This window comes from Talpa europaea, assembly GCF_964194135.1.
Source record: "Talpa europaea genome assembly, chromosome: 13".
Taxonomy (NCBI): Eukaryota; Metazoa; Chordata; class Mammalia; order Eulipotyphla; family Talpidae; genus Talpa; species Talpa europaea.
This window is the reverse complement of record NC_140080.1, coordinates 61,158,143-61,174,476: the sequence shown is the minus strand read 5'-3', so window position 1 is coordinate 61,174,476 and position 16,334 is coordinate 61,158,143. Positions and strand designations below refer to the sequence as shown.

Here is a 16,334-nt window from a genome sequence, read left to right as displayed (position 1 = left end):
CTTCTCTTAGGTGGTTTTACAGCCACACTTGTGGCTCACTAAACTTGTGAGGGGCCTTTTTACCTCATTCTTAGGTGGTTTTATAGCCACACTTGCGATGTTAGCTCAGTTTAGCTTCTTGTCAAAGATCTCAATCTCCTAGTTTTGATGGATCTTTTGTTTTATAACTGCTGATGCAGCTCAGGATTTGCAGTTGCCATGGCCCTTAGCAAAGAGTGTAACCAGATGGCTAGCAACAAGGACCCAGCACTAGTGTTCCTTTGTGTATACCCAGCTGGGTTAGTGTTTTATGGCTGCTGTTTCTAATGCTATTTTCTGTGACTTGGCTTTCTAATTATGCCATTATGGAGCTAAAGCAGAGGTTAGACTAAATTAGACTAAACTGAAAATTGAGAGAACAGTGGGAAGACAGTTTGGTGTCCCTGAAGGAATTGTAAAGTGAGCTTATAATGGTGGGGCTGGAGGGTGTGTCCCAAATTGGTACTTAAAGCCAAGGGCACAGAAATCTCATTCAGACTATTCTTATAACCTGGAGCACAGAATCCTAGATTCCCATTCAAACAAATCACAGAATCTGGCACCACATTTATTTTGTCACAAAACGGCCTTATCTGCTGTGTCCCGCAGTCTATCGATTCCACTGAGGGACTCCATGAAGTCATTCTCCTGCTAGGTTGTTTGCCCAGTGACCAGCTGTTAGTTGTTATCACTGAAAGTTGGAGGTGCCGTGGAAGTCTGTTTAGGGAAAGATAACACTGGATTTAGCTACAAGTTTCTCGTTGTAAGGCAGCTACTGCTGTTGTCAAGTCATTGCAGAAACATGGAAGTAATTTTTTTTAGCAGATATTGGATTACTGTGCTAAAAAGGAAAATATTTCAGTTTCTCCTCATTGAGTTTGATGCTAGCTGTGGGCTTGGTATATATGACCTTTATTTTTCTCCCCCCAAGATTTATTTATTTATTTATTTATACAAGCACTGGGTACAGTCAGACGTGACGGAGGGTGAGAGAATTCACCAGAGACAGAGCGGGGAACAGAACAGGCAGACTGATGAAGAAATACACTGCTGAGGGGAGCAGCGGGCGTGGCAGGAGAGGTCTGTCGCGCCATGTGGGACCCTCGCTGGTGACCGGGGATTCAACTGGCGCTGCAGAGGCTGGGGGCAGCTTTGCAGCCCAGCGCTCAACCACTGCGCCACCAGGGGAGGCCCTATATATGACCTTTATTATGTTGAAGTATTTTCCTTCTACTAAGTTATCATAAATGTATGCTGAATTGATTATATACCTTCTCTGCACCTTTTGATATAACCATATGATTTTGTGTTTCCTTTTGTTCATTAATATGGTGAATTATATTGATTTATTTGCATATATTGAACCATCCTTGCATCCTAAAATTCCACTTGTTTATGGTGTGAAGTTTGTGTGAAATTCGTTCATTTCTTAGTATTGTTGGTTAAAGTTAGTCAGTTAACTATTTATCTGGGATGTACCTAGGAGTGAACAGGGCTAATTATAATTTCCAACTCTTTAGGTAACCATGAAAATGTAATAAAATTATATTCTCCCATGCCCAGAATCTGGTAGGATTTCCATCTGTTATTGCTATATCTCCTTGGAAAATAATGTTTGGTTATGGCAAAGCTAACTAGGATTTTAAATTTATCATTTCATTTCTTTCTGAAGAAATTATTTTTAAAATACATTTCAAGAGATAGCAAAAGCACAAAGAAGAACCCCACTTGCAGCTTATATCTTTGTCTTGTTTCCACACTATCTAGAAAAGTGTGGAAACTTCAGTTGTCATGAATCTCACCTGCACCAGGTGACTGTTAAAAGGCCTGACCCCTCCATGTTGTTATAGAACACTGACAGTCATAGAAACCCTATAAGCTAGGGTTTTTAATTCCTGAAGCAGCAAGTGTAAACAATTCTTCATGTTATGTAAATGCAGTTGTTAGTCTAATACTGTCTGAGCAAAAGGTTCTCTCTTGAAGGGACACCTAATTATCTTTAGTTTGTTTGCTGTCCATATGAACATGCTTGAGTTTTAGTCAAGCTGGCCAGGGTTACTGTGAAGAGAAGAGAAAAAAATAATTTACTTTTGTATAGTTATAGAAGAAGGGCATGCTAGCTGGAAACTTTTTTTTTTAAAAGATTTATTTATTTATTTATTTATTTATTTATTTATTTATTTATTTATTTATACAAGCACTGGGTACAGTCAGAGGCGTGGGAGGGTGAGAGAATTCACCAGAGCCAGAGCAGGGAGCAGAGCAGGCAGAAGGACCGAAGTACACTGCTGAGGGGAGCAGTGGGCGGCAACTGCTGCACCACCGGGGAGGCCCCTAGCTGGAAACTTTTGTTTCATTGCCAGTCAGTAGGTTTTTTGTTTTGTTTTTTTTCCCCCAAGCTAAAAGGTCAGTAAGGAGTCTTGGGCACAAAATGAAGTCAGTTCAGTCAACCTGAAACATCCCTTCCACATGTTAAAAACTAGAGGAAATGTCTTTTTTGATTGCTGAATAATATACCATTGTGTATATATGCCACATCTTCTTGATCTAGTCATCTGTTTTTGGGCATTTGGGTTGTTTCCAGGTTTTACCTATTGTAAATAGTGCTGCAATAAACATCGGGGTACAGGTATTCTTCTGAATTAATGTTTTTGTGTCCTTTGGGTAGATCCCGAGTAGTGGAATTGCCAGGCGTATGGTAGCTCCATTTTTAGTAGACTGAGGAACCTCCAGACAGCTTTCCATTGTGGTTGGAGCAGTTTGTACTCCCACCAGCAATGTAGGAGAGTTCCTTTTTGCAGCAACATGGATGGAACTAGAAGGAATTACGCTCAGTGAAATAAGCCAGAAGGAAAAAGAAAATTATCGGATGATTTCACTTATAGCAGGAATATAAGGGAACCGAATAAGACATCAGTGTAGGAAAATAATAACAGTAAAAAACACAACAAAGCAAAAACAGACAATTATAAATCAGAGACATACTGCAGGGGAGGAGGAGGGAGAAGGATCCGAGGGAGGGAGGGAGGAGCACAGGGGACTGAGGTGATGGTGCACGGGTGCATTGGTGCATTGGTGAAGGAAACTCTATGGGGACTACACCTGAGGGGGTGGGAGGAAGCAAATATTGTTTAAAAGTGAACAATAATAAAAAGGAAACCCTCAGATGTAGGAAGAAGAGGAAAAAAATAACTAGAGGAAATAATGAACTTGTTAAGAAGTCAGTCCTGTGGACAGTTGTTTCAAGAACTGAAAAAGCAGTTCTCGGTGTGGCCACACGGAAATGTGCCTTTCAGAAGTTCTGAAACTGATCAAACCTGGTAGGGTAACTGGTTGGTGGATCCCACCCATGCACTTATGACCGCAGGACATGACCTAAAAGCAGGCACAGTGTAAAATAACACTAGTGGGATTTATTACACAGGGAGTGAGGAAAAAAAGGGGGAGAGAGAATTTATAGGTTGCCATGTGGCCTGATGCTTTCTGTCCTACCTCAGAGTGTCTGCTGAGCATACTGAGGTCCAGGCCAAAGCTGAAAGTGGCAAGCTGATGACTTCTCGAAAGACACCCTTCCTTATCAGTGGTTAACTGCCAGAAGCCAGTAGCTAAACTGCCGAAGCCCAGCAGTTTAACTGATCAAGAACCCCAGCAGTTTACTTGCCCCCAAATACTAGCAGATTAATTGTCCAAAGCCTTCAACTCTACCCTTATTTCCCATCATCCCCCACTGAGGGGCGGGATTTGAAAATCTCCACCTTCTACTATCAAGGTGGAGTCTAGAAAGCTCCAACTTCTACCATCAAGTTGGCTATGAAGGCCACCCAATGGCTTGAAAGTTGCTTCTCACTATTCCTCTCACAATTTAAGATTACCTGAACCTGGCCAACCTGGAGTCCCTAGCTGCAGACACTGCATGTGAGGTCCCCTAAAGTAGTAATTCAATGTCGCTTTTTAGATCTTGATGTCCTTGAGGGTAAAGTAGGAAAGGTGGGCAAAAGTTAGGGTTGTAGAGTTAGACCAGAACTCACATTCTGGCTTTGCCATTTTTGTCACACAAATTACGTAAACTCTTTGTGCTTCAGTTTCCTCATACAATAATAAGTAATAATCATAATACTTCTTGAATAAGTTTGCCATGCAGATTTTAAAAAACCATAGCTAGAAAACACTTAGCACCATGACTGGTTTGTGGCAAGCATGCAATAAATCATAGCTGATGCTGCTGTTAGTAATTCTGGTGCTGTCACCCTTGGCACGTTGCTTTAAGTATTTGCTGAATTAATGTGTATAGGAACTAGGATTTGAAGGCTTTACTAGAGAGTAGAAACTTTTTAATACGAGGTACCTTGAGAAAGTCTAGAAAAGAAAGTCTGATTATGGATGGAGTGCCTGCCCATGCTAATAAAATTAACAAACGACATTTCTTGAACAGGCACCATCTAGGAGAGCAGTTCATTGAGTTACTTGGAATTATTATTTTATATCCAGCTGGAATGATTTTATTAATTTATATTTATTATTAGAATGACTGGAAACTTGAATTAGTAGACTGAATGTATTTGCAATGCATTTGATAGGGGGATGCAAAAGGCAACTTCACTGATATGTACTGTATGTCAAACCTGGATTTTGCTTTTCTTGAGGAGAGCAAGATTTTATACTGTAGTGATAAAAACTGTTCTTGGTGTGGCTAGTTCAATCAAAGAAATGCGCCTTTCAGAAGTCCTTAAAAATTTGCTGAACCAGTATTTTGGGTTCATGGTTGAAGAAGTCAGCACATGGCCTCTGGCTCCAGTTCCAGCTTGCCTATTTTTTTCTTATTTATTTGTATTAAATATATTTATTAAATGTATATATATTTTACATCATTGTTCATTTTTGTATAATGTTTGATTTTTCCTCTCAGGTGTAGTCCCCATAAAATTCCCTCCACCAAGTCATCGGTGAACCGTCACCATAGTCTCTTGTCTAACACTTTTTTTTTTTGAAAAAAAAAAAAGAGAATTGTTTATTTGAAGCAAAAAATAGAGTATAACCAAAAGGAATATAATCATGAAGTAATTTCTAGAAGAAAATTGTTTGTGGAATTCCAAATACATAAGAAGCTTAATATTAAAGAAAATAATTGATTTCAATATAGTAAGATATTTTGTCAGCAAAAGCACTGGTAGCATTTCAAATGGACTAACATGAAGAATTTATATATAGGTGATAAATTGATATAGAAATATGGATATTAGTTATATACCCCTTTTTTTAGCTTATTACCATACATTAAAACTGTATTTTCCCAGAAATTTATATATATATTTATTTATTTTTAATTTTATATATTTTTTACATCATTTTTCATTTTTGCACAATGTATGCATTTTCATCTTGGTTGTAGTCCCCATACAAATCCCACCCCCCCTTGTTTTGATCCTACTCCCTCCTCCCCCCCCCCATAGTATATCTCTGGTTTATAGTTGCTTGTTGATTTTGATTTTTACACTATTATAATTAGTCTTTTTCATGTTCCCTTATTTAGATTTTCTAAATTCCTGCTATGAGTGAGTTGCTTGTTGATTTTGATTTATAGTTTATAGTTGCTTGTTAATTTTTATTTTTACTTTATTATAATTAGTCTTTTTCATGTTCCCTTATTTATATTTTCTAAATTCCTGCTATGAGTGAGGCCATCTGATATTTTTCTTTTTCTTTCTGGCTTATTTCGCTGAGCATGATCCCTTCCAGCTCCATCCATGTTGCTGCAAATTGCATGGGTTTATCTTTTTTGATTGCTGAGTAATATTCCATTGTGTATATGTATCACATCTTCTTGATCCAGTCATCTATTTTTGGGCATTTGGGTTGTTTCCATAGCTTAGCTATTGTAAATAGTGCTGCTATAAACATAGGGGTCAGGTGCCCTTTTGAATTAATGTTTCTGTGTCCTTTGGGTAAATACTTAGGAGTGGAATTGCTGGATCATATGGAAGCTTGATCTTTAGCAGGTTGAGGACTCTCCAGCTTTCCATAGTGGTTGGACCAGTTTGCACTCCCACCAACAGTGCAGAAGAGTTCCTTTTTCTCCACATCCTCGCCAACATTTATTGTTGCTAGTGTTTTAAATATGTACCATTCTCACTGGTGTAAGATGGTTCTTGTCTAACACTCTTATTTTTAAATTCTGTCCTTTGACACTGGTACCTTTTACTGTTTGATATATCTCCCAGGTAAGCCACCTTTACAGTTTCTAATTTGGTGTAGGTTCATAGCCTTTGACTACTCAAATTCTAAAGAACAATATTCATTTCCCTGTAAAACAGTCGACTTCTCTCTCCTGCAGGAGGTCTTTTCCAACACCTGCTCATCTGTGCCCTATAGTGGAATCAGTAATGCCAGGTAGTAGGCAGGGTGACCGGCTTAGGTGTGGTGACTTTGTCAGCTTTCGTCACCCCCAGGGGGCACTCAGGAATGGTTAGACAAACTGTTGCTATGTTTGGTACACCTGAAAGGTCTCACCTTCCAGCTAAGTCTTTTTATTTTTTTTCAATTAAAAAATAATTTTTTATTGAGGTAACATTGGTTCATTTCACTGTGTATGAATTAGGGAGTAGGTTCCCACCTCTGTCACATCATACCTACCATCATTGCACTCATAGTCCTCCACCATTGTCCACTGGACCCTCTTTCCCCTTTGCTCCCCACTTATCACCTTTCCCTCTGGTAACCACAGTTCTGCAGTCATAATTCTAGGGTCTGTTCTGGTTTAGTTTTGTCTTGTTTTGGTTTTCTATACTCTGCGTATGAGTAAGATCATCTGGTATTTGTCTTTCTCCTTATAACTTATGTCACTTTGCAAAATCCTCTCCAGTTCCATCATGTTGTTACAAATGGCAAGATATCATCTCTTTTATAGCTGAGTAGTATTTCATTGTATGCAGAGTATACCATATTTTCTTATCCACTCATCTGTGGTTGGGCACTTAGATTGTTTCCACAACTTGGCTATTATACATAGTAATGAAATGAATGTAGGAGTTTTTGCATTCTTTGGGCCTTTTGGACATAAAATGACAAGTATTGTGGTCTCTTTCCCTCTTTTCAGATTTGGTATTTTGACGTGGCTTCCTGCCTCAGTGTTATTTGTGGGTATAATCTATGCTGGTTCCAGAGCATTGTCCAGACTGGTAAGTGTTAGAGGCTTTGCAAACATCATCCCCTCACCTCTTCCCCTTTGCCTTTCAACTTACTGTGCCTTGAATCAAGAGCGGGAAGCATCCACTTTAATAATGGAATAGCTACATTGGAGAGCAAGTCTTGGACTTGAGGCCAACCTGGGGTCTTTTTACCCACTTCTCTAGATTGAATATAAGCAGATAACTGGGAACGGCCAGCTTGCTTTACAAGCTGGAAAGGCACAGATGGAAAAGCAGGAAGAGAGAGTAGCCACAGAGGGGTCTGCTTGGATCCAGCCTGCCTCAGGAGCGGCGAGGAAGACTCAATCTGTTCCTTGCTTCTGGCAACTGTAATCCTGTCCACTGATAATATGGGCTGGGGCATGCTGGGCTAACTCATGGATGTAAATGCCTGGCAGAGTTGCCACCCAGCACATGGTGACACTAGTAAAACAAGTGTCCATAGATCTTCCCAGTCCCTCCCCCAGAATGGAACTCCTCAAAAGAGTTTGAAGAACAAACTTCCAGTTACATTACATGGACTCCCCCAGATTTAGTTATTTTGTCATTAAAAGGAAATCCATTAATGATACCGCTGACCAGATACTCAGAACTCTGCTTAAAAATCAGAAGCAACACCAATGCCTCTCTCTTTCTGTTCTCTGATTACTAAGTCTTTTTTTTTTTTTAATCAGAAAATCACTATTGACATTTGGAAAAATGTGAAATTTTCAAAACAACTAAATCTTTTTAAATAAAGTTTATTGTTGTGTTGGTCTGTTGGATCTCACATATGAACACTGTAAAAGGAAATAAAATATGCCTAACTGAATAACAATGTTATTGTTATGACAACTCTAAAGTTGCAAAATAGGGGTTGAGAATCAGTAGTGGTACTGTCTATATTAAATCGTTATTCTTTCACCATTCATAAGCTTGAACAGATGGATGATGTGTGCATTGGGGGAGAAACATCCTGGGTGGGCCGTAGAAATGATCTGTGGTGCATACTGGTGCTCAGCCCAGACCCCAAGACCTCTCTCCTGCTTTGTTCTGTCAGGCCCTCAGGGGCTCACTGCCTCACTTCTCATCCTCTGACCTACAGAGGCTGCTTCCTCTCCTACAGCAGATACAGGATTTAATAAAAGTCAATGTGTTGTTCAAAGGCTTTAAAATTTTTATCGGCTCTGCATAATTGTGGATGTCAGAATTTTGAGGTTTTAATAAGTAAGGTGTTATGCTAATATTTTGTTTGTACTGTGCCTTTTTTATGTTTCCAGAGTGACTTGTTCTATATCCTTCTGTGTGATTCTGACACCATAGAACAGAGGCAGGTGCTAATCACCTGACGGAAGAAGGAACTCAGGTGGGGGAAGTTTTGGTAACCTGTCTCTAGTCCCAGATAGAGGCAATTCTCCTGATTCCTCACATTTTGCCTTTTCAGATTTGTCTCTGTAGGGCCAATTCATATAAATTTTAGAATGAGCTCAGAGTACAGTACTCACACAGAAATAACTTCATACTGTTTTAGTTGCAGGTGTCAGCAAAGTCACAAATTAAGGAAAAGGAAAATTTACTGGTTCACATTAATGAAAAGACAGAGGATAGAAATCTCCTTCAGACATGCCTTGACTCAGAGGCTCTGACATACTCAGAATCCAGTTTCTGTCTTTCATTTCTCTTCTCTGTCTTTGTTCCAGTTCAGAACCAGGCTCTCCTCTCACAGGTGGTGTTGACTAGAGACTCACATATTCGCAATTTACGTCTAATAGAAAGAATGTCTTCCTTGTATCTCCTGCTTGAGTCCTAAGATTCACTCTGATTGCATCGGTCACAGCCACTGCCCACCCCAGGTCTGCAGGCTACCAGGAGGCTGGATCATGCTGATTGGCCAGTCCTAGATCACGTCCTCTCTGAAACAGTCACTGTGACTTGAGAGGTCTCAGAGTGCTGTTTGGTCAGTCCTGGTAGTATAGCATCTTCTGCTCAAATCCCATAGATCCTCAGTATTGGGAAACTTTGCCAAATGATGGGATAAGAATTCTAGGTGGCTAAAACCCCTCATAAGTGCATCGTAAATGTCAGCCTAGTATGTTCTCAGGCAGACATGTTGTTCTGTAACCTAGATCAATGCTTTGTGGTGTGAAACCCCAGGCCGGGCCAGTCTGAGAGCTCTTTTTTTACCTGTTCAAAAGAAGATTGTGCCAGTTCTGCACAATCATGGTTTTCTTGAGCTGACATGCCTTTCATGGCAAGGCATTTTGAAGAAGCAAAGCACTGATTTTCCATTCTGGTGCAAGAATGTATGTCTTCGGTAGGATCTACACTGAGTGGCATCAGCCTAGAGCACAGCCTCCTCTAATAGGCAAATAGAATCTGCTGTGATTAAACTCTTGGAGCAAAGGAAAACAACCCCGAACCAAATATAACCAATTGGAGTAGGAGGACACAAAGGAGACACTTACTGTTTTTTATTGAGACAACAGTATCTTTTCTTTGTTTTCTATGTTCTTATTTCTACATAGTTGCTTATAAATTCATAGAGTGTATTAAACATGGGGCACATGTACAGCTTGTGTTAGATAGAAAACAGGTATCCATATGCTGGTGTCAAGCTGTCAGTTTAATGAATCTATAAGGAATTGGGGGGAAAGTTCTGCATTAAAAATCTGTGGGTGTATTGTTATGCAAAACGCTTTGGAAGTAGCTCTTCTCCCTAATGCCTCTTTTATCTGTCAAACCTTTGAAGCACTGTTCTCCTGATGTGCAGCTCCTGAGAGGAAGCTGGCATTGGGGCAATGCTTTATTGATTTTTCCACCTCTACTCACAATTGAATGATATACAGAAGTTAAGGGACAGATTATTCTTGTGACTGTCCATTGGGGATCTGTTATGTACTGGGAGCTTAAAGGCTAATAAGGCATGATTGCTGAACTTGAGAACTTCAGTGAGACACACGCAGCTCACTATGGTAATCGCCACCAGGAATATTAGCTATAGTGCATGCCAGGCACTTTGAAATCGAAAATTTTCATGATGTGATGCCAGACTTAATTCTTTCTATTAACAAATGAGGAAACTGAGGTGCAGGTTTGATAAGCTATACCTGTTAAAATAGAGCTGCAAACTCAAGTCTGTCCAAACTTTCCCTCTGTCCTCCCTAAAGCACACTTCCCAAGGAAGATCAGGATTGATTTGGAAGGAGAGAAGAACTTTGTAGTTATTCTCCCTTCTACTCAGGCTAATTCAGTTCTGCTTCTATGGCTTTCCTACATTGAACAATGTCACGGTGATGATGGTTTCGTTGGCATGAGTGTTGGTCTTCAAAGGGGCATAACAGCCTTGATCAGTCATTGTTACTTGTTATAATTTCCTGGCTGGAAGCCTTGTCAGCTTGACAGGATTGCCTCAAAGCCTGTGCTAGTGAGTGTTTAGAACAGGGGTACACATTGACTCATTGGTGAGCTTGCTAATGAAAGACTTCCCGGTATTGGTGATTTGGCTGCTCAGACCATGCCCGGAGACCCAAGAAGAGTAAGTTAGTTAAGCAAACTGGAGGGGTGGTTCTTCTCCCCCTTTGTTTGGCTCTAGTATCCTGTAAAGGAATTTGGATCCACAGAAGAGCATACATGTTAATGTGGAATTGGAGACTCTTCATATTGTTGCCTATTACTGCTGATTAGAAGCAGGTTATTTCTTAGCAGAGGTGGTCAGAGTCTGATGGCAAGGATTAGTTAACATGTGAGCTGAGTTTCAAAACAGCAATACCCTGCTCTGGATATTGGTTGTCTTCTTGTTCCATCTAAAGATGTTTTTCCATAACTCATAAAAATGACTCATTAAAATGATGCTGAGGGGAAAATTTCATAGCATTGGATTTGGCAGTAATTTCTTGGATGTGACACCAAAGTCCCATACAACAAAGGGGAAAATAGACAAATTTGACTTCAAAATGAAAAACTTTGGTGCATCAAAACACTACTCTATTTAATGAGTAAAAAGGCAACCCAGTGAATGGAAGAAGTATTTACAAATCTTTCAGTGCATATGGTATGTTGAAATAAATTTCTAGGACCAGGGCAGAGCCACTCCTGCTCTGCTTGACCAGAAATACCCTCTATCCAGTCGGGATGTGGAGCCAGCTCAGTGGCTGTGTTTATTTCCTTGTTCCTTGAGCTTTCTAAATAATGTCAGATATGCAGCCTCAGTCTATTATGCCCAGTTTCCACATTGCCATTTCTAAAGCTCTATAAAACTTGCTCTTGCTCAGAACCCCACAGCAAGAGTGCTCCACTGCTCGTGTGGCACTGTACCCCAATCTATGGAGTGTTTCCCCTTGAATAAATTATAGCAAACTTGTGGCAAATGTATTAGTTATATTATTTAACAGGGATTAATATCTTGAATATGTAGAAAACAACTCACAACCACCAAAAAAAACCAAATGACCTGATAAAAAATGAGCAAAGAATGAAAGTAAATGGACATTTTCTCAGACACACAAATTGCCAGTAAGTCCAGGAAAAAATGCTCAGTCTCACAAATTTTTAGGGAAATGCAAACTAAACCACACAGAGACCATTTCACACTCAGTAGGATGACTACTATAAAAATAGTCCAGAAAATGGCAAGTGTTGGTGAGGATGTGGAGAAATTGCAACCCTGTGCACTGCTCTTGGGAATATAAAATGGTAAAACTGCTATGGAAAACAGTATGGGGGTCTAGTGCAAGCAGCCCCAGGGTGGGCAGGTTCTCTGTCGATTTGGGCAGATGGATAACGAGAGTCTTAAGGCATGTATAGAGTTTTACGGGTCTTTCAATGCTAGAACATGGACCCAGGTACAACAAGCAGACCAGCAGGCAGGCAAGCAGGCCAGGCAGGCTCCCCCCAACCCTGGAGGCTAGGGAAGAAACAGCCTCCTAGTCCCCCATGAATCTTTGTGCTCTTTCTCTGGCCTCTCTCTGGTGTTCTCAGTCTCCTCTGTAGTCTCATGGTCTCACCTCAGAGCAGTCCTCTTCACCATGCTCCTACTGCTGCCTTTACAACCTCCACTAGGCACATGTGTGAGCATTGACACACATGCACACATGTGCAATTTAGGCCCAAGTGTCTGTAATTACATGTGTGAGTGCCCTATGCTCACGCTTCCAAGCACTTTTTGCATAGGCCACAGATGGCATCTATAGAGGCTAGCTATGGGAAGGTGGAAAAAACCTGACCAGTCCATTTACCCTACAGGTGGTTTCTCAAAATATTAAAAATAGAAATTGTTATATGATCTAGCAATTCCACTTCTTGGTGCATTGATCTCAACAGTCAGAAAGTAGAAGCAACCCAAGAATCCATTCATGAATGAATTTATAAACAAAATGTGGTGTAGACAACTAGAATGCTTTTCACTCTTAAAGAACAGGAATTCTGACACATGCTACAACATAGAAGAAACTTGAAAACACACTGTAGTGCCAGGAAGACATAGAGCAGGATCTCTATGATCCGGGCAGATGGCAGAGGTGAGTCCTGGAGCCGTCAGTGGCTTTTCAGGCTTTTATTGAGCTTTTTACACCATTTGTAGTGCGGCATCCAGGTACACGGCAGGCATGGAGGTGGGTAGGGGGGCAGGAAGGGGCTGACAGGCCTCCCAGCCCCTGGCGAGTCTTCACTCTTTCTGGGCTCTCCAGTGTTCTCTCGTGGGCTCTGTTCTCTGCTACCTCTGCTTCTCTGCTGCTGCTTCTACAGCTGTTGCTACTCTCGTTCTGCTGGCGTCCCTGTGACACTGCCCTTATAAGCCCAGTCTCTCAGCCCAGGTGTGCCCACCTGTAGGGTAAGGAAAAAGGTCAGGCTTTTCTGCCCTTCCTCCATCAGGATAGATGATGGATCCTTGCGGTCCTGAATGCATGCCCGATGGCGGGCACCTGGAGTAGGGTGTGGGCACAGGTAGATGGGATTCACCTGGGCTAAGACTGGGCTTTTAAGGGCAGTGTCACGGGGACACCAGCAGAAGCCGAGAAGAAGCCAAGAACGAACAGAAGCCGAGAAGAAGCCGAGAAAGAAGCAGAGAAGCAGAGAGAACACCAGGGAGCCCAGATAGAGTGAGGATTTGCTGGGGGCTGGGAGAACTGCCAGCCTCCCAGCCCCCCAGCACCCCTGCCTGCCATATACCTGGTAAATTTAAATAAAAAGCCTGCAAAAGCCACTGAGGGCTCCAGGACTCTGACTCCTCCTTTACCCTGTCTGCTGGATCATAAAAAACCTGCTCTGTGGTCTTCCTGACCCTACTCCAGGTGCCCACCATCAGGCATGCATGTAGGACTGCAGGGATCTATCATTAATGCTAATGGCGGGAAGGTGGAAAATCCTGATAATTTTCACTTACCCTACAACACCTATTGAGATAAGGCGGTCACAAAAGGACAAATACTGTGTGATTTCACTTATATGAGATACTGAGTAAAGTCAAATTTACAGAGACAAAGTAGAAGGGTGTTGCAGGGGCTGAGCAGAGGAGAGAATGGGGAGCTAGTGTCTAATAGATACATACTTTTAGGTTTGCAGATGAAGAATTCTAGAGATGGGTGGTGGTGATGGTTGCACAACAGTGTGAATGTGCTTAATTCCCCTGGACTATGTTCTTAAAAATGATTGTAGGGTAAATGGATTTTTGGGTAAATGGATTGTAGGGTAATCTGGATTTTTATGCCAATAGCCTCTGTGGCTATCACCTGTGGCCTGGATCATGTTAATCAGAAGGTGCTTGGGAGTGTGAGTGTAGGGTATGTGTGCATGATTGTGGACACCTGGAACATGTGTGGGCATGCATAAGTGTGCACACCTGAGCCCAGAGTCCAGGCTATAAGGAAGGCTATGGGAGCACAGCTACAAGGAGGAGCCATATGACTACAGGAGAGGTGAGACCATGAATGAATGCCAGAGAGCCCAGAGAAACAGCCCAAAGATTCGCTGGGGGCTGGGCCACCCCCCCCCCAGTTCCCCTGCCTACCCTGCACCTGAATGCCCCACTACAATATGTTTATTTTATCACAATTTAAAAACATTTATAAACAACCCCTGGGCTCTGATAGAGGTGTGGGTTTTTTTTTTTTTTCATTTATTGAGATAATCTTGGTTTGCAGCCCTGTACATGATTTATGGGAATAGATGTATTCGCAGATGTATGTTACCACACCACCCCTGCCATCAGAGCACCCACAGTCCTTTATCCGAGGCCACTGGACCTCCTTCCCACTTCTGTTCTCATCCCGTCCTGCCTCCTCTGGAGCTTCAGTTCTGCAGTCCTGTTTGTGGGGCTTGTTTTGGCTTAGTTGTCAGTTCCTTTGGTTTTTTTCTTCTCTATATTCCACATATGATCTGGTAGAGGCTTTCTTGAGTATATGAGAAGAGAATGATAGTGTGTCCTCACTTGCCTCCTTCTAGACTCCTTTGGGTGTGTAGGGTAAGGAAAAATGTCAGGCTTTTCTGCCCTCCCGCCATCAGGATAGATGATGGATCCTTGCGGTCCTGAATGCATGCCTGATGGCGGGCACCTGGAATAGGGTGTGAGCAAAGGTAGATGGGTACACCTGAGCGAAGAGACTGGTTTATAAGGGTGGTGCAGCAGAGTGCGGTGTGGTGGTGTTGTGGTGTTGAGGGTGAAGGAGTGCAGTAGAGTGCATGGAGGAGTACGGCGACTACAAACAATGGTGAAGAGCATGTGGCTGCTAAAACCGTTAACAAACCTACCTGGAATGGGTTGGTTGCATTACAATTGGCGTAGTCGGCAGGATGATCCATGCAGATGGGTATGGAACCCTCCGAAGACCTGGAGGGACTAAGGAGTAACAGACTGTTTGCCTATGACGACGCTGGAGGCGTCATGGTGGCACAGGAGATGGACAAGATCCGGAGCTGCGGGACAAGACCTCGCCTGAGAGGACCAGCCCACGACCCCTGAGGCAGCAAGAATCTTCGGGGAAGAGGGGACCATGATTTGGAGCTTGCCAGTGCTGATGGAAGGGGAGGCCTAATGGACTTGGACTGATGGACTCAGACTGATGAACTTGGACTGACAATCCCGCCAGAAGGCGGGGGAACTTTGACAAGTTAAGTTTTTGGGACCCTGGGGAAGGATGCTATTGTTTGTATACCCCAGGAGATGGGAATCTGGGGGTGGCCAGTGGGCCTTGATGGCCAAAAGCAGACTGTGTATGCCCAGCAGCCAGGCAGAGGAGAAAAGCCAACTGAGAAGGCAAAATCTGGTACTGATACTAAGTTTGGGAAGCCCTGAGTGGCTGCTAAGCACTAAGTAAACTGAGGAAGGCCAGTGAGTCTTGTAAAATCACCTGTGGGTGATGCCCTGCTTGTTGTTGAGTGAGGGTGAGGAGCTGAGGAACCCGTCCTTGGGGGACGGTTGAGGAACGTGGCTTGGGATGGAGCCCAAGCTGAATGTAGAGTTTGTATCCAAGGATCCCCAACCCATGTGCTTGTGCAGTGGGTTGGCCTGAGTACAGGGGTCTGTGAGTTGCATTGGTGGCTATGAAGGCCCAATGTTGGAGCCACTGCAGACAGAAACCCTGAGGGTGGGCAATTGCCCCCAACAGAATAGAATCGCCAATTGCAAGATGAGTGCATTCTGGGGGTGGATGCGGTGTGTGGTTTATAGTCGGGACTACAGTCAGAGAAGGCCAGGAAGCCTGATGGCTCCTGGTGTGTTACAGTAGATGCCGTGAGTGGTTCCCCTCCCTCGTATGAGCAGTGCCTTCGACAGCAGATTTGGTGGCTCATCTGCTGGTACCAATAATTGTCTTTTGCCACTAGGTTGGGGCCCTGCCTGGACTTATTTGTGTTCTGTTATATTTTGTTGTTATATTGTGATGTATTTGCTTTTGTGGGCCATGGCTGCATTGTTTATGTTTGCTAAGAAAATTGTATATATGAAGACTATATGGCAGAAAACTCTGAGGAGGTGGACTGTAGGGTAAGGAAAAATGCCAGGCTTTTCTGCCCTCCCGCCATTAGGATAGATGATGGATCCTTGCGGTCCTGCATGCATGCCTGATGGCGGGCACCTGGAATGGGTGTGGGCATAGGTAGATGGGATTCACCTGGGCTAAGACTGGGCTTTTAAGGGCAGCGTCACAGGGATGCCAGCAG

At 42.6% G+C, this 16,334-nt stretch overlaps 1 protein-coding gene across 1 annotated transcript in view; it reads left to right on the top strand.

Moving 5' to 3' along the window:
- TMEM241 (transmembrane protein 241) overlaps window positions 1–16,334 on the top strand; it is a gene marked incomplete at both ends in the record, with an annotated part of 108,460 nt that overhangs the window by 12,007 nt on the left and 80,119 nt on the right. The window contains one exon of the mRNA XM_084252425.1: window positions 7,112–7,193. Within this exon, the coding sequence (XP_084108551.1) occupies window positions 7,112–7,193 (82 nt within the window). The remainder of the gene's footprint in view (window positions 1–7,111; window positions 7,194–16,334) is intronic.